Consider the following 17,232-nt stretch of genomic DNA (forward strand, 5'->3'; position numbering starts at 1 on the left):
GGGCAGTGTCCCAACCCCTCTTGGCACCTCCTTGCTCATGTTATCAGTCTGTACCTCTCTGAAGCCTGGGTCCCTGTACAGACAAACCTGCATGTTCCTTTAACAAGCTAACCTCCGGGCTGGGGCGGGCTTAACTGGGGACATACCTGCCTAGCGCTGCGCCACCGCCGCCCCGCAAAACCCCCTATTATCTATCTACAAAAGAGAAAATGCCAGGAGAATATTTGCCAACAGCAATTGTAACAGCTTTATTTCCAAAGACAAAAACCTCCTCCCCTGGGCTTGAGGCCTGAGGTGGGGGCTCCGGGCTGAGCAGCAAGGCCAGGCAGGACAGCAACAGGCAGCGACACAGCAGCCATGGGACAGGAGAGGCAGGGCAGGTCCTGAAGGACCCTTCACACAGGCTCCATCTGCAGCTCCTCGCCATCTGCAGGCTCTATCTGGTGGAAGGCAGCGTGGGAACCGATGACCACCAGGGTGGCTCCTGAAGGATGATGGGTAGTTCAGGACACGCCCTCTCGTCGGGACCCCCAACCTCACCCGGACTCAGACCCTGTACTCACCTAGGACCCAGAAGACAGCAGAGCCAGCACCAGCCAGCCAGAAGAAAGGGAAAGAGACGCCGCCAGCCAGGGCGTACTGATGCGCTGGGCTCACCTCCCGGCCTGGGAACACACGGCATCAGGTCCCACCTGACCCTCTCCCAGAGGGAACCAGGGCCACCCTCCACAAGTCTAGTGTCACAAACTCTGGAACCTTCCATGTAATAAAACAGACTCTTCGCATCAGGGCCTTTCGTCCCTGGCCATATGGTGCTTCCTCAAAGCCCCCTGCCCCCTTAACCTTTCTCCACTCCATCTCTGCTCTCTAGCCCCACCTTCCCGAGGACCCTCCAGGCCACTTCTCCCTCAGGCCTCACATTCCAGTCTGGCTACCAGGTGGCCCCATAGCCAAGTCTATCCTAAGGACGTCTGTCCTCTCTTTTTTTTTAAAAAAATTTATTTATTTATTTTTTATCATTATTTTATTCTCTTTTATTTATTTTTTGGTTTTCCGAGACAGGGTTTCTCTGTGTAGCCCTGGCTATTCTGGACTCACTTTGTAGACCAGGCTGGCCTCAAACTCACAGAGATCCGCCTGCTTCTGCCTCCCAAGTGCTGGGATTAAAGGTGTGTGCTTTATTTTATTATTTTGAATTATGTGTACGTCCCTGTGTGGGCGTATGTGCATGACCGTTCGGGTGCCTAAGGAGGCCAGTGGTTGAGACACCCGCTAACTTGGGCACTTGGGTGCTGGGAATCAGACCCAGGTCCTTTGCAAGAACAGTATTCAAATTTCAACTGCTGAGCCATCTACCTAGACCCTTATTTTGATGTAAAAAAAAAAAAAAAAAAGAGCCAGGTGGCACATGCCTGTAATCCCAGCACTCGGGAGGCAGAGGCTGGCGCGATCTCTGTGAGTTCAAGGCCAGCCTGGTCTACAGAGAGAGCTCTAGGATAGCCAAGGCTACACAGAGAATCCCTGCCTCAAAGGAGAAAAAAAAAAAAAAAAGGTTCCGAAGCTCAGGCCTGTTTTGACCTTGCAGGACCCTTCTGCTTCAGCCGCCCTGGGATTACCGGCACGGGCAAACTTCTGGTTTTGATGATGTATTCTCTGATGCACTTTACAAGAATTTGGTTTGTGCGGGCTGGACAGATGACCCAGCAGTTAGGAGCACTTGCTCTTCTTCCAGACAGCCTGCCTTCTGGGTGATTAACACCAGTAAGGCTAGGGCATGGTGGCACACTGAGGAGGCAGAGGCAGGGGGAAATCTGTGAGTTGGGAGGCCAGGTTAGCCTACATAGTGAGTTCCTGGCAGGCCAAGGGTACATAATGAGACCCTATCCATCCATCCATCCATCCATCCATCCGTCCATCCATCCATCCATCCATCCATTTATATATGGAAACACATTGGGAGATGCTAAGAGTGTGTAGGGAGCCTCTAGGCATTGTGGGGATTGTAGTTTCCAGGGGCGCAGCAGCAGGTGGGCTGTCAGGATGGACGATTTTTATAGAATATCTCCTCCTTGGGCTGTCTACACCTGAAAAGTGTGTACTCAGAGGCACTCACACGCAGCCCTAGTGAGTGCCACCTGCAGAAGCCAAGTTCTTCAGGCTGCACCGCGAAAGACCTTGTTTTAGGTCTCCTTGGCAACCCTAGGATTTCCCCTCAGTGGGTCTTCCCTGATACCTTTCTTCCTAGTGGTGCCTGGTGTGACAGTCTGCGGCCACCGGATTTAGAGAACTCAGCCTTTCCCTATGAGAAGACCCAGGATTATTAGGTCCGGCCCTAGGGTGAAGGCGGAACACGGATCTAGGCCTGTAAAAGGTCGCCATCTGGTGCCCGGTGTGGGTATCTGCAGCTGATGCTTTCCGCCGGGATTTGGGAGGGATTTACTGGGGAGAGAGGGGTGCTAGAGGTTCCGGGGTTTCCCTGGGTTAGGGAAGCTGAGACTGCCAAGGGTGCACCTGGTAGGTCTGAGCCCTTAAAGAGCAGGTTAAGGGAATCTAGTGTACATCTCAGGGGGCGGGGGTGGGGAACGGACACCGACTTGAGTCCCAAATATCCAGAGAGGCCTGGGAGCCATTTGGGCAGGGGATTTCTCACCAAAGAGTACAAGCTTAGACTGCAACGTGCGCAGGTAGAGGATGTAACAGGCGCCAAAGAAGACAGCCAGAGCCACCAGCAGCATGGGGGATGTCACCCTAGAAGAGTGTAGGAGGCAGGAGTTAGGCACCCAACGCTGCGTCAGCCAGACCCCCTCCCTGCCTTGGGCATGGGTCAGGTGGGCGCAGGGGTGGCAAGACCAAGGCTGGTGACAAAAGGAGCTAACCCGTCGGGGCGGGGCCGCGGAGGCACTCACACGCAGTACAGGATGAGGCCCAGAAACACGAACACGTAGTTGCTCTGGTAAAACTCCACGTTGCGTACCAGGCGCTGGCAAAGCTCGCCCAGGTTGCGGGGTCGCGAGAACCGTTGCTGGTCCACGAAGGTGCCCCAGGGCCGGATGGTGGCGCGGCGCCGCTCCAGCCACTCTCGGCCTGCGCCGGAGGGGATGAGCTTGGGCAGCAGGGTCCTGAAGGGTGGGGCAGACAGATCAGCTGCGGGCAGGAACGGGAGCCCGGACCCCAGATGTCAGCACACAGGGTCCCCAGGATGACCTTGAACTCCTAGGGGGGGGAAGGAGCCTGGGAGACAGAGCTAGCACCCCTGAGTCGTCGCCCTCCATCCCCCAGGTGGTGAGAGGCGCAGGCGATGTCTCTGAAAAGGAAAGGTCTAAGCCTGGGGTCCGGGGCTCCTGCATCTCGGGTCTGGGGTGGGGTGGGGTAACACCCTGCTTGCTCACGTGGCGCTCAGCCCTTCCACCTCGGCATCCTTCTGCTGGTCCTTCTGGGCCGCCATGTCTGCGCTGTTGTGGGTAGAACCGCTGTAAATAGCCCCGAGGCCAGCAGCACCCAGCCTTCCGGACGGGAGCCTGGCCTCTCTCTGGGCGTGACCGCTCGGAGCCCTAGGGGGCGGTAGTTGCGCCTCTAAGCATGGTGGGAGTTGTAGTTGTCGCGCCGTCCAGACGCTCGCAAGACACTCTGGGAAAATGAGAGCTAAGAGTGCGTCGGGAGCCTCCAGGCATTGTGGGAATTGTAGTTTCAGGAGGTTCAGCGTGGAGTACGGCAGGTGGGCTGTCAGGATGGAATAGCAGAAGTAGGCATTCTGCATCCTTCCGTGGACCGTGCGGAGAGAGCTTAATAAAACACTGGCGGCCAACTCAGATATTCTGATTCTGACTGGGCAAGTCTGGGATGGAGTTTATTTAGTTTTTCTTCCCTAAAAGAAAAAAAATGTTTTTTTTGGGCGGGGGGCGGCGGGGGAAGTGGAGCTGGAGAGATGGCTTACTTGCGTCTCTTTCAAAGGACCATAGTTTGGCTCCAAGCACCCGCATCTGGTGTTTCGCAACTGCCCGTAACTCCAGCTCTAGCCGATCAGACATACTCATGTGCACATACCCCACACTCAGATACACATAATTTTAAAATAAATGTTTTTATTTTAAAAATTTTCACTTTGAGAGCTGCAGAGATGGCTCAGTGGTTAAGGGCACCACCTGCTTTTCCAAAGGTCTTGAGTTCAATTCCCAGCAACCACATGGTGGCTCATAACCATCTGTAGTGTGATATGGCGCCCTCTTCTGGCTTGCAGGGGTACATGCAAGCAGAGCACTGTATACATAATAATAAAGAAATAAATCTTGGGCTGGAGAGATGGCTCAGTGGTTAAGAGCACTGCCTTAGGTCCTGAGTTCAATTCCCAGCAACCACATGGTGGCTCACAACCATCTATGATGCAATCTGATGCTTTCTTCTGGCCTGCAGGTGTACAGGCGGACAAAACACTGCATACATAATGATAAATAAATCTTAAAAAAAAAAAAAAGAAAGAAATCTTTAAATAAATTTTTTTTCACTTTAAGCCAGGCATGGTGGTGCACGCCTTTAATCCCAACACTCGGGAGGGAGAGGCAGGTGGATCGCTGTGAGTTCGAGGCCAGCCTGGTCTACAAAGTGAGTCCAGGACAGCCAAGGAGACACAGAGAGACCCTGTCTCGAAAAATAAAACAAAAACTTTTTTTTCTTTTTTTACTTTTATATGTGTATGCGCCACATGCGTGTCAGTGCCCGAGGAGGCCCAAAAGAGGGTATTATGTCTCCCTGAAACTGGGGTTACAGGCAATTACGAGCTGACCAAACAATGCGTGCTAGAAACAGAACTCCTCAGTGTGGGCCACTCAGCAGGAAATTTTGTTTGGGTTTCCCAAAGACGGAGGGACAGACAGCACAAGGCCACAATACTGGACGTGCAAAGGCAGAGAATCTTGGGAACCCGTTTGGCAGCAAAAGTCAGCTGGGTTTGTTGTTATGGGAACCACTTAGTTTCTTTCTTTCTCTTTCTTTTTCTTCTTCTTCTTCTGTTTTGTTTGTTTGTTTTTCTTTTTTGTCTTCTTCTTCTTCTGTTTTGTTTGTTTGTTTTTCTTTTTGTCTTCTTTTTCTTAAAGGTGTCATTTATTTATTTATTATTATGTATACAATGCTCTGGCTGCATGTACACCTGCAGACCAGAAGAGGGCGCCATATATCACATTATAGATGGTTGTGAGCCACCATGTGGTTGCTGGGAATTGAACTCAGGACCTCTGGAGGAACAGTCAGTGCCCTTAACCTCTGAGCCATCTCTCCAGGCCCCTGCCTTCTCCTTCTCCTCCTCCTCCTCCTCTTCCTTCTCCTCCTCCTCCTCCTCCTCCTCCTCCTCCTCCTCTTCTTCTTCTTCTTTTCCGAGACACGGTTTTTCTGTGTAGCCTTGGCTGTCCTAGACTCACTTCGTAGACCAGGGTGTCCTTGAACTCACAGAGGTCCACCTGCCTCTGCCTTCTGAGTGCTGGGATTAAAGGTGTACACCACGCCACCGGGCTTGTCCTGCCTCTTGAATTCCAGGAGCAAGTGGCACTGGGAAGCCAGGAAGATACTAGCAGAAACTTAAGACCTGGTTCATAATGCCTGCGGCATGATTTCCAGGAGACCCCTCCCCTCTCTGTGCTGTGTTGTGCTGTGTCCATCCAACCCCTCCCAGGATCACTTTGTCCTGAGACCAGCAGAGGTCATGATACGGAGGGCTCCAAGTATAACCTGGAATTCCTGAGCCTCCTGCTTCTACCCCTACCCCCCAAGTGGTGGGACCACAGGTGTGACCCACTAGAAAATGGCCGGCTTTATTATTTATTTATTCATATATTTATTTTTTTGCCTCGACCTCACTCTGCAGCTGAGGATAGTGTATTACCTTAAACTTCAGATCTTTTTTTGTCTCCAGCTCAAGAATTCTGTAGGATCGTGGAGATGGCCAGGCATTGCTAGCACACACCTTTAATCCCAGTACTCAGGAGGCAGAGGCAGGTGGATCTCTGCAAGTTGAAGGCCAGTTTGGTTTACAAAGAGAGTTCCAGAATAGCCAGGGCTGCGCAGAGAAACCTTGTCTTTAAAACAAACAAAAACAAACCAAACAACAACAACAAACGATCACCCAGATGTGTATGGCTCCTGATTTCTGCCGGGGTTGGGTCAAACCCAGAGCTTTGGTAAGTAAGTTTTAGTCTACCAGAGCCACATCACAGACACGTGGGTGGTTGGTTTAAAAGCTTAATGTTAGCGTGGCGGCTCACACCTTTAATCCCAGCACCGGGAGGCAGAAGCAGGTGGATCTCTGTGAGTTTGAGGCCAGCCCGATCTATAAAGCAAGTCCAAGACAGTCAAGGCTACACAGAGAAACCCTGTATCTCGAAAAACAAAAATATGGCTGGAGAGATGGCTCAGAGGTTAAGAGCACTGTCTTTTCTTCCAAAGGTCCTGAGTTCAATTCCCAGCAACCACATGGTGGCTCACAGCCATCTATAGTGAGATCTGGTCCCTTCTTCTGATGTGCAGTGCAGGCATACATTTGGGCAGAATACTGTATACATAATAAATTAAAAAAAAAAAAGGGAGGGCACCAGGCCTGTTAGCCTTCCAGTGCAGGAATCTAAGGTAGCAAGGGTCTGTGGGCCTCTATGAGTGAGTGTGTGCACAAGCCAACACGGGACAGCCAAATTGATGCTGTGTGGGGTGGCAAATGCCTTTAATGTCAGTTTTCCAGTGGTGAGAGCTAGAAGATCAGAGGTTGAGACCAGCTAGGGGGTCTCACAGAGGAGAGAGAGAACCAGTTCAGAAAACTGTCCTGTGACCTCCACATACCCTGTGCGCACGCACACACACACACACACACACACACACACACACACACACACTCTCTCTCTCTCTCTCATAACAATTCTAAATAACATAAAGCGTTTATTTATTTATTTATATTTTTATTTATTTATTTTTGTTTTTTCTTCTTTTTAAAGATTTATTTATTTATTATATACACAGCATTCTGCCTGCATGTATGCCTGCAGGCCAGAAGACGGCATCAGATCTTATTATAGATGGTTGTGAGCCACCATATGGTTGCTGGGAATTGAATTCAGGACCTTTGGAAGAACAAACAGTGCTCTTAACCTCTGAGCCATCTCTCCAGCCCCTGGTGCCCTTCCTTAATGTCATGCTTGACGGCTCAACTTCTGGGAAGACTTTAAACGTCTCACTACTGCCACCTAGTGGCGGTGACATGAAATAGATGGGGATTTTCCTACACTGTTAGATACAATGTGCTCAATCCACGCTATGGAGATGGGTTCTGGGTTTCCACTAAAGTTAAACAGCCTAAGAGGTACGAGTGGTGGTACATGCCCTAACTAGGAGATTCTAGGCAGGGGCTCTACCACTGAGTCACGCCCCCAGCCCCTCACTGGGGGATTCTAGGCAGGGGCTCTACCACTGAGCCACACCCCCAGCCCCTCAGTGGGGGATTCTAGGCAGGGGCTCTACCACTGAGCCACGCCTCCAGCCCCTCACTAGGGGATTCTAGGCAGGGGCTCCACCACTGAGCCACGACCCCAGCCCCTCACTGGGGGATTCTAGGCAGGGGCTCTACCACTGAGCCACACCCCCAACCCCTCACTGGGGGATTCTAGGCAGGGGCTCTACCACTGAGCCACACCCCCAACCCCTCACTGGGGGATTCTAGGCAGGGGCTCTACCACTGAGCCACACCCCCAACCCCTCACTGGGGGATTCTAGGCAGGGGCTCTAGCACTGAGCCACGCCCCAGCCCCTCACTGGGGGATTCTAGGCAGGGGCTCTACCACTGTGCCACACCCCCAGCCCCTCACTGGGGGATGCTCTACCTATGAGCCATGTGAAATCTTATAGCATATCCTTTTGTGTTTATGACTCTGATACATCTATGAGCAGCATGTTCGGTGTGAGTCATCACTGCTCTGTCCATGGTGTGTGACTCTAACACTGGTACTTTAATAGATTCCTGTGTTGATCAACATTTGAATCGTGCCCATGTTGAGGCTATTAGTACTCGGAAGGAACCATCAGTTATCTTTTTATTGTTTACTCATTTTGATGTTTGTTTGAGGCAGTGTGGTCATATGTAACTCAGATTGGCCTCAAGATCATGGCATTCTCTTGTCTCAGCTTATTTATTTATTTATTTTTGGTTTTTTGAGACAGGGTTTCTCTGTGTAGCCTTGGCTGTCCTAGACTCACTGTGTAGACCAGGCTGGCCTCGAACTCACAGCGATCCGCCTGCCTCTGCCTCCCGAGTGCTGGGATTAGAGGCGTGTGCTACCACGTCCAGCTTATTTATTTATTTATTTTGGTTTTTCGAGACAAGGTTTCTCTGTGTAGCCTTGTCTGTCCTGGAACTTGCTTTGTAGACCAAGCTGGCCTCGAACTCACAGATATATGCCTGCCTCTGACTCCCAAGTGCTGCGATTAAAGGCGTGCGCCACCACTGCCCAGCATGGTTTTTAGCAATAGGGTCTTCCTATAGATCAGGCTGGCCTTGTAATTACGGTGATCATTTATACCTCTGTTTCCCAGGTGTTATGTTTATAGGCATGAGGGCCTGAGGCGTGGCTCAGTGGTGGATCACTTGCTTTATCATGTGCAAGCTCCTGAGTTTCAACCTCAATAAGGCAAAAAAACAAAAACAAAAACCAAAACCAAAACCAAAACCAAAACCAAAAACAAACAAAAAAGAAAACAGAAGCAGACGAGTTAACACGACAGATTCACACCAGCAATTGTCATGGAAGAGGAGCCAGCAGGTATAGGCAGGGGAAAGTTTTCTAGGTGGATGGAAAAGTTCTATACCTTTGCCTGTGTGATGCTTATACAGATACTCTTTTGTTTTGTATTGTTTTGTTTTGATTTTTTTTGAGACAGGGTTTCTCTCTGTAGCCTTGGCTGTCCTGGACTCACTTTGTAGACCAGGCTGGCCTCGAACTCACAGTGATCCGCCTGCCTCTGCCTCCCGAGTGCTAGGATTACAGGCGTGCACCATCACACCAGCTTCAAATACTTTATTTCGGTATTGAACTAGAAGTTGTGTTTGTTTCTCCGTTTACCTACTGATTTATCTACACTGTGGATAGAACCCTGCGTTTTTCACATTAGGGGAGTGCTCTACTGCCAACTCCAATCGCAAATGTATTGTGTGTGTGCATGTGGTACCTGTGTATGTTTTGTGTGGGTGTACATGCATGTGTGGGTATATGTGCACGTGTGCTCATATTGTATGTGGAGAACATAAATTGATGTTGGGTGTCTCCCTCAGTTGTCAGACATTTTGAGTTTTTTTTTTTTTGCTGTTGTTGTTTTGTTTTTTGTTCTTTGAGACAGGGTCTCTCTGTGTAGCCTTAGCTATCCTGGACTCACTCTGTAGACCAGGCTGGCCTCGAACTCACAGAGATCCGCCTGCCTCTGCCTCCCGAGTGCTGGGATTAAAGGCGTGCGCCACTATGCCCAGCTCAACATTTTGTTTTTTTGAGATAAGGTGTCTTACTGAAGTTGGGATGCACTGATTCTGTGCCCCCGGGATCCCCTCCGACCCTCTCCAGTGCTGTGACTTCAGGTGCACACTGCCACACACGTACCCTAAAACCGGCTATGAACACCAGGCTGCCTGGAAACTCATAGAGGTTCACCAGTCTTTGCTAGAATTAAAGGAGTGGGCCGCCATGCCCGGCTTATTTCTAATTTCATTTTATGTGTACGCATATTTTGGGTGCGTGTACAGCTGCGCGCCACTTGCATGCCTGGTGCCAGCAGAGGCCCCTAAGATTGCATTAGATCTCCTAGCACTGGAGTTGCAGGTGGTCGTGAGGCACCATGCGGGTGCTGGGAATCGAACCTGGGGTCTTGGCGCGAGAGCAGCCAGTGTCCTTGAGTTTTCTTGTTCTTCTTGTGCACTTCAGGGTGTGAAAGTGTGAAAGTTGACCTCAGTGAAAGCCGACGGCCACGGTGATGCAGAGCTTGGCTGGCCTCAGTCCAAAGCCCAGATTTATCACCTTCCTCGTCACTCTGCTAGCTACTTCCTGTCCCTGTGCCTCACATCGATGGATGTCGTTTAGGAGGGTGTCACCTAGTTCTTGTTGCCACCACAAGGCCACGGCCTCCCTCGCTGCCCCTTTGAAACCAGTCAGTTCCCAGCGTCCACCACTCCAGGTCCGCAATCCCACTGCGTTGAGAATTCTGACTCCCCAGAGTCCCCAAATACCTCCCGAGATGTTGTGGCACCCCAACCAGCTAAACTGAGCTCAGCTGAGTCACCCCACACTGTGCACCCGGCGGAGGGCACCCCGCCCGCCCGCAACCCTGCCTGGCAAGCACAACGCGCACGCGTCTTCTCTCTCCTCACTGATATATTTGATAATTGCTCAGAATTAGAACCGGAGACGGCATCAGCCAGGGGATGGGGCCCGAGGGGAGTAAAAAAGAGCCCAGGGAGGGAATGAGGGGCAGAGTCTCAGGGGAGAGAGTGGGGAGAGACACAGAAAAGGGAGGGGGGAGGCAGGGGCCATGTTGGGGGGGGGCGGGGGCGGGGAGAAGCCAGCCAGAGGGAGAAGAGAAGGAAAGGTGGGAGGTGACCAAGGTGTAGAAGATGAGGCTGGGCCACAAGGAGAGAGGGGGAGGGGGCCATGGGGAGAGAAGGCCCCTCCCTCCAGAGTACAAAATGGGGGGGGACGGGGACCAGAGAGGGCTGTCCTGGGCTGGGAGCAGGGAAGACAACGGGCGCGCCATGGTAGGTTGGGCTCAATAGTATGTCTCTTTCTCCACCCAACCTGGAACAACAAAGAAGAGGGACAAGATGAGAAACAGGAGAACCACCCAAGCAAGGGACAGGGGCCCAGAAAACAAGGCGCAGTGGCAGGCCCGTCACGCCAGCCCCAAGGAACCCCGTAAGAGGGACGGGAGTTCACGAGCAGCCAGAGGTACACACAGAGAGAACCTGACCCAGGACACACAGTCATGCTTGGAAAGAGAGAGAGAAAGGAGAGGAGAGGGAAAAGTAAATAAATAAATAAAAGGAAAGGGACACATTCCGAGAGGGACTGGTAAAAGGAGCCCCAGCTTCCCCCCCCCCACACACACCCAGCCTTCTATGCCCCTGGCCACACAGCTCTCACCCCCGGGGTTCCTGCGCAGGATGAGTTTGCGAATCTCATCGTAGACAAAGATGAGGAAACTGTAGGGGAAGGCACAGAACCACCAGCTGGGCCTGCAGAGAGGAAAGGAGAGACGGGGGACATGAGGGACAGATGCCGTGTGTGTGTGTGTGTGTGTGTGTGCGTGTGTGTGCATGCATGCGCATGTGTGTGCATGCATGCATGTGTAAGTGTGTACTTTTCTGTGTGCATGTGTGGGTGTGTGCCTAAGTATGTGCGTGTGTGTGCAGTGTGTGTGCATGTGTACGTTTGTGTGTATGTGTGTGCGCATGCATGCGTATGTGTGTACTTTTGTGTGTGCATGATGGGTGTGTGTGTGCGCCTGCGTATGTGTGTGCATACGTGTGTATGCGTGGGTGTGGGTGTGCCTGCGTATGTGCAGTGTGTGCATGTGTGTGCTTGTGTGTATGTGTGTATGTTGTGTGTGTGTGTGTGTGTTGGGGGGCGCATCAGATGGCTCTTAGTATCTTTGATGCCACAGAGGACTGTGCTGGATCCTGAATAGGGCCTGTGGTCTGCAGAGCGGCCCTTTGTGAGGATGGTGGCAAGAGCGGATGGAGTAGGGACATCCAGGGAAACACCGTGGCTAGCGGGCTAAAGATGTAAGGCCGAGGCCGAGGTTGCAGAGGGTCTGGGCGTGTGGAGCTCCTGGGTAGCCTGGGCACTCACTTGAGAGGGTACATACGAAGGGCCACGTCCATGCCTGGGCAGTAAGACAGGAAAGCAGCGAGGGCCGTCTCCTCAAACAAGCCGAAGATCAAGATTTTATTCCTGGAGGCACAGGCAGGCGAGGTGAGGCTAAGCTTGGAGCAGCCCCCACACCAGCCTCCCCCCGTCCCACAGACACAGAGGCAGACAGACACACCCTGATGGAGGAAGTCACAGTGGGAAGGAACAGAGGCGGAGAAGGAACCGGGGCTGGGGAGAGTGGAGAGATGCCAAGATGACTAGGGATGTAAAGATGCAGGGCCTGGTGGCACAGACGTGTAATCCCAGCGCTTGAGAGGCTGAGGCAGGAGAATTGCCATGAGCTTGACATAAGCTTGGGCTAAATACCAAGACACTGTCTGTCTCAAGCAGGAATAGTGGAGAGAAAGAAGAGAAAAAGGAGGGCGGAGCGGTGGTGGCGCATGCAGTTAATCTCAGCACTTGGGAGGCTGAGGCAGGTGGATCTATGTGAGTTCGAGGCCAGCCTGGTCTACAAAGTGAGTCCAGGACAGCCAGGGCTACACAGAGAAACCCTGTCTCGAAAAACAAAACAAAACAAAAAAACAAAAAACAAAAAGCAAAAACAAAAACAAAAAAAGAAAGAAAGAAAGAAAAGAGAAAGAGAGGCAGGGACAGGTTCTGGAAGCAATGGTAAAAAGGGAAAGCGAGGAGGAGGAAGAGAGATACAGGCCGGCCCCGGAGGAGTGCAGCCACTGGTTCTCACTTCATGCCCTGCTGGAAGACAGAGTTCCTCCTGGTCTTGCAGATGATCAGATCAGCCCACTGGACCACCACGATGCTCACGAAGAAGGCCGTGTGGCACGTGAACTCCACCACCTTCCTCTGTTCGTATGTCTGCAGAAGTGACAGGAGGAGGTTGGGGGTGGCTTCCCGGGCCCACCGCCCCAGACTCCTTCACCACCCTGCCCCCACCCCTGTGCTGGGTTCCCAGGGCCTCAGATAGGCCCTCCGGGGGCGGGGCGGGGTTCCCAGGGTCTCAAGGATGCTCTCCTTGGATTTGTAGTCTCTTGGGACCACGGAAAGAGGCAGGTATTTCAAGAAAGAAAGAGAATTAGAGAGCAGCTCGGGCGGTGGCGCACGCCTTTAATCCCAGCACTCGGGAGGCAGAGGCAGGCGGATTGCTATGAGTTCGAGGTCAGCCTGGTCTACAAAGGGAGTCCAGGACAGCCAAGGCTACACAGAGAAACCCTGTCTCAAAACAAACAAACAAACAAACAAAAAACCCAAAACAATACCCCTACAAAGAATTAGAGAGCCTTAATCATTTCCCAGAAACCTCGGACTCTTTGGGTCTCTAAAAAGGATAGACCGAGGTAGATTCTGAAAGGATGGACAGATTTGAAAGAAGGCCTGAGCTGGGCGTTGTAGGAGTTCTGGGGTGAGCCCTCATTCAGGGAGAGTGGTTGGACATGGCCCTGAGGACAGAAAGGCTAGCCTGGGACTTGGGGGACGGGGGTGGGGTGCGGGGGATGGGGTGGGGTGCGGGGGATGGGGGGAGGTGCGGGTAGGTGTTGGTCTGGTCCTGAGGCTCAATGCCCCTGCCTCACTCACCCATTGCTGCCCATAACTGTCCTCCAGGTCATTGACAGTGCGGTCATCCCAGTTCAGCCGGATGCCCACCAGGTTACTGGGCAAGAAACCATTTTCTGCCAGGATGACAAAGTAGGAGAAGAAACCACCAAGTGCCTGGATCATCCCTGGGGGGAAGGAGGGAGCCGAGGGGAGGGTGAGGCAAGGGGCTGGGAGCGTGCTCAGTGCTCCCCCCCATCACGGCAGCCTGTGAGCTACTCAAGTCATCTTGCCTAAGCCACGTCATTTCCAGCCCCTGGTGGTAGGGTCCTGAGACGGCCACCTGGTCGCCTTGCGGAGGGGATGGCTATCTAGATGGATGACCCCCCCCCCCCAGGCCCACTGTTTACCCAACTCAGGCTGCCCAAACACTATAAAGATCCCGGAGGAGCCAGGCTTGGTAGCACAGGCCTGTGATCCCAGCGAGTCAAGAGGCTGCAACAGAGGCCGGTGTGGTGGCGCACACCTGTAGTCTCATCACTCGGGAGGCAGAGGCAGGCAGACCGCTGTGAGTTCGAGGCCAGCCTGGTCTACAAAGTGAGTCCAGGGCAGCCAAGGCTACACAGAGAAACTCTGTCTTGAAAAACAAAAAGAAGCAAAACCCAAAACCAAAACCAAACCAAACCAACCAAACAAACAAAAAACCCCAAACACAAACCAAACCAAACAAAAAACATGCCGGGCTGGGTTACACATTAAATTAAAGGTCACCCTGGCCAATTTAGCGAGACCAGAGTGCTTGCCTAGAATGCAACGTAGGCCTACATTTAATCCGCAGTAATGAACTGGGTGTGGTAGCACATGCCCGTAATCCCAGCACTTGAGAGGTGGAGGCAGGAGGATTAGATGTTTAGGGCTATTCTTGCCCATATAGTGAGTTGGAAGCCAGCCTGGGCTGTTTGAGACATTTAAAAAAAAACAACAACAAAACACCTAAGAGGAGTCAAGACTTGGATTGCTTCAGCCCCATGGGCTTTGCTTTCCTGTACCCACTCTAGGACTCCGCCCACACGGCTCCCCTGGAAGTGGAGGAAAAGGGCCTATGCTTTGAGCCGTCTGACCAGGTACCCTTCCACTCTGCCTCGGCCCTTCGTTCCGGGCTCCAGCAGTGCTCACCAATCTGCCCATAGGCCATGCTGATGAGCCTTTCGTTGACCAGCTTGTCTGTGCGTGGGTTCCTGGGCTGTCTCTTCATGATGTCGCTCTCGGCAGCCTCGTAGGCCAAGGAGATGGCAGGAACCTGGATGTGAGAGAGACCGGCTGTGTGAGTGGAGAGAGAGAGAGAGAGAGAGAGAGAGGGAGGGTGTCCCTCCCCAGCCCTAGGGGGGCAGCCTGGCTTACCATGTCAGTGCCCAAGTCAATGCAGAGGATGGTGATGGTACCAAGGGGCAGTGGGATGTTAGCCATGATGAAGAGCAGGAAGGGTGTGATCTCAGGGATGTTGCTGGTCAGAGTGTAGGCGATGGATTTCTTCAGGTTGTCAAAGATCAGGCGGCCTGGACGGGGAGGAGCGGGCTTAGAACTTGGAGTCTACTGGAACTTGTGTGTGTGTGTCGGGGGTGGAGGGTAACAGAGATTGATTCTAGGCTTCCTGCATGTCAGACGAGGATCTACCACTAAGTCCCACCCCCAGCCCCTCACTGGGGGGTTCTAGGCAGGGGCTCTACCACTGAGCCACACCCCAGCCCCTCACTGGGGGATTCTAGGCAGGGGCTCTACCACTGAGCCACGCCCCCAGCCCCTCACTGGGGGATTCTAGGCAGGGGTTCTACCACTGAGCCACGCCCCCAGCCCCTCACTGGAGGATTCTAGGCAGGGGCTCTACCACTGAGCCACACCCCCAGCCCCTCACTGGGGGATTCTAGGCAGGGGCTCTACCACTGAGCCACACCCCAGCCCCTCACTAGGGGATTCTAGGCAGGGGCTCTACCACTGAGCCACACCCCCAGCCCCTCACTAGGGGATTCTAGGCAGGGGCTCTACCACTGAGCCACACCCCCAGCCCCTCACTGGGGGATTCTAGGCAGGGGCTCTACCACTGAGCCACACCCCCAGCCCCTCACTAGGGGATTCTAGGCAGGGGCTCTACCACTGAGCCATGCCCCAGCCCCTCACTGGGGGATTCTAGACAGGGGCTCTACCACTGAGCCACGCCCCCAGCCCCTCACTGGGGGATTTTAGGCAGGGGCTCTACCACTGAGCCACGCCCCCAGCCCCTCACTAGGGGATTCTAGGCAGGGGCTCTACCACTGAGCCACACCCCCAGCCCCTCACTGGGGGATTTTAGGCAGGGGCTCTACCACTGAGCCACGCCCCCAGCCCCTCACTAGGGGATTCTAGGCAGGGGCTCTACCACTGAGCCATGCCCCAGCCCCTCACTGGGGGATTCTAGACAGGGGCTCTACCACTGAGCCACACCCCAGCCCCTCACTGGGGGATTCTAGGCAGGGGCTCCACCACTGAGCCACGCCCCCAGCCCCTCACTGGGGGATTCTAGGCAGGGGCTCTACCACTGAGCCACACCCCCAGCCCCTCACTGGGGGATTTTAGGCAGGGGCTCTACCACTGAGCCACACCCCAGCCCCTCACTAGGGGATTCTAGGCAGGGGTTCTACCACTGAGCCACACCCCAGCCCCTCACTGGGGGATTCTAGGCAGGGGCTCTACCACTGAGCCACACCCCCAGCCCCTCACTGGGGCATTCTAGGCAGGGGCTCTACCACTGAGCCACACCCCAGCCCCTCACTAGGGGATTCTAGGCAGGGGCTCTACCACTGAGCCACACCCCAGCCCCTCACTAGGGGATTCTAGGCAGGGGCTCTACCACTGAGCCACACCCCAGCCCCTCACTGGGGGCTTCTAGGCAGGGGCTCTACCACTGAGCCACACCCCCAGCCCCTCACTGGGGGATTTTAGGCAGGGGCTCTACCACTGAGCCACACCCCAGCCCCTCACTAGGGGATTCTAGGCAGGGGTTCTACCACTGAGCCACACCCCAGCCCCTCACTGGGGGATTCTAGGCAGGGGCTCTACCACTGAGCCACACCCCCAGCCCCTCACTGGGGGATTTTAGGCAGGGGCTCTACCACTGAGCCACACCCCAGCCCCTCACTGGGGGATTCTAGGCAGGGGCTCTACCACTGAGCCACACCCCCAGCCCCTCACTGGGGGATTTTAGGCAGGGGCTCTACCACTGAGCCACACCCCAGCCCCTCACTAGGGGATTCTAGGCAGGGGTTCTACCACTGAGCCACACCCCAGCCCCTCACTGGGGGATTCTAGGCAGGGGCTCTACCACTGAGCCACGCCCCCAGCCCCTCACTGGGGGATTCTAGGCAGGGGTCTACCACTGAGCCACGCCCCCAGCCACTTACCTATTCTAGCTTGGGCTCTATCCATGAGAACTCCTATCCACACCTCCGGAGCTCTGCATGCTACCTAATGCACCCTCAGCCACTCACATTTGCATCTTTACCTCTGATCACAGCAGCCTTTGGGGAGCCTATCTGGTTAAACCTTCTATCAAGGTTAAACCTCCTTCACCCCCATCAACCAGTCACTCTACTTCCGGGTTAATACCCAAGAGAAGTGATGTCCTATGTCTACCAAAAGCCAAGTTGACAAACGTTTACCACAGCATTATTCATAATAGCCTCAAGGCAGAGTCAAGCTGAAGGTCTGTGGCAGGTGGGCAGTGGCTACACTGTGGTGCATCACAGGAGGAAACACGGAGGGGCCCCGAACC

General features: G+C 53.6%; 2 protein-coding genes across 2 annotated transcripts in view; both read right to left on the minus strand.

Annotated features, from left to right (window-relative positions):
- Positions 1-223: 223 nt before the first annotated feature.
- On the minus strand, positions 224-3,548 carry RABAC1 (Rab acceptor 1). The gene is made up of 5 exons (XM_084770685.1): positions 3,390-3,548; positions 2,907-3,119; positions 2,651-2,748; positions 564-665; positions 224-484 (listed from the first exon to the last, which is right to left on the minus strand). Exons 1-5 carry the CDS (start codon positions 3,443-3,445, stop codon positions 396-398), a joined length of 558 nt encoding a protein of 185 aa, XP_084626811.1. The 5' UTR covers positions 3,446-3,548; the 3' UTR covers positions 224-395.
- A 6,819-nt stretch (positions 3,549-10,367) lies between these two features.
- Positions 10,368-17,232, minus strand: part of ATP1A3 (ATPase Na+/K+ transporting subunit alpha 3) — a 33,623-nt gene continuing 26,758 nt past the window's right edge. The window contains exons 17-23 of the mRNA XM_084770938.1: positions 14,829-14,983; positions 14,604-14,727; positions 13,470-13,615; positions 12,622-12,752; positions 11,859-11,960; positions 11,151-11,242; positions 10,368-10,805 (exon numbers count right to left, since the gene is read on the minus strand). Of these exons, the coding sequence (XP_084627064.1) occupies positions 10,777-10,805; positions 11,151-11,242; positions 11,859-11,960; positions 12,622-12,752; positions 13,470-13,615; positions 14,604-14,727; positions 14,829-14,983 (779 nt within the window). The 3' untranslated portion in view covers positions 10,368-10,776. The remainder of the gene's footprint in view (positions 10,806-11,150; positions 11,243-11,858; positions 11,961-12,621; positions 12,753-13,469; positions 13,616-14,603; positions 14,728-14,828; positions 14,984-17,232) is intronic.

This window comes from Acomys minous, assembly GCF_964271855.1.
Source record: "Acomys minous genome assembly, chromosome: 20".
Classification (NCBI taxonomy): Eukaryota; Metazoa; Chordata; class Mammalia; order Rodentia; family Muridae; genus Acomys; species Acomys minous.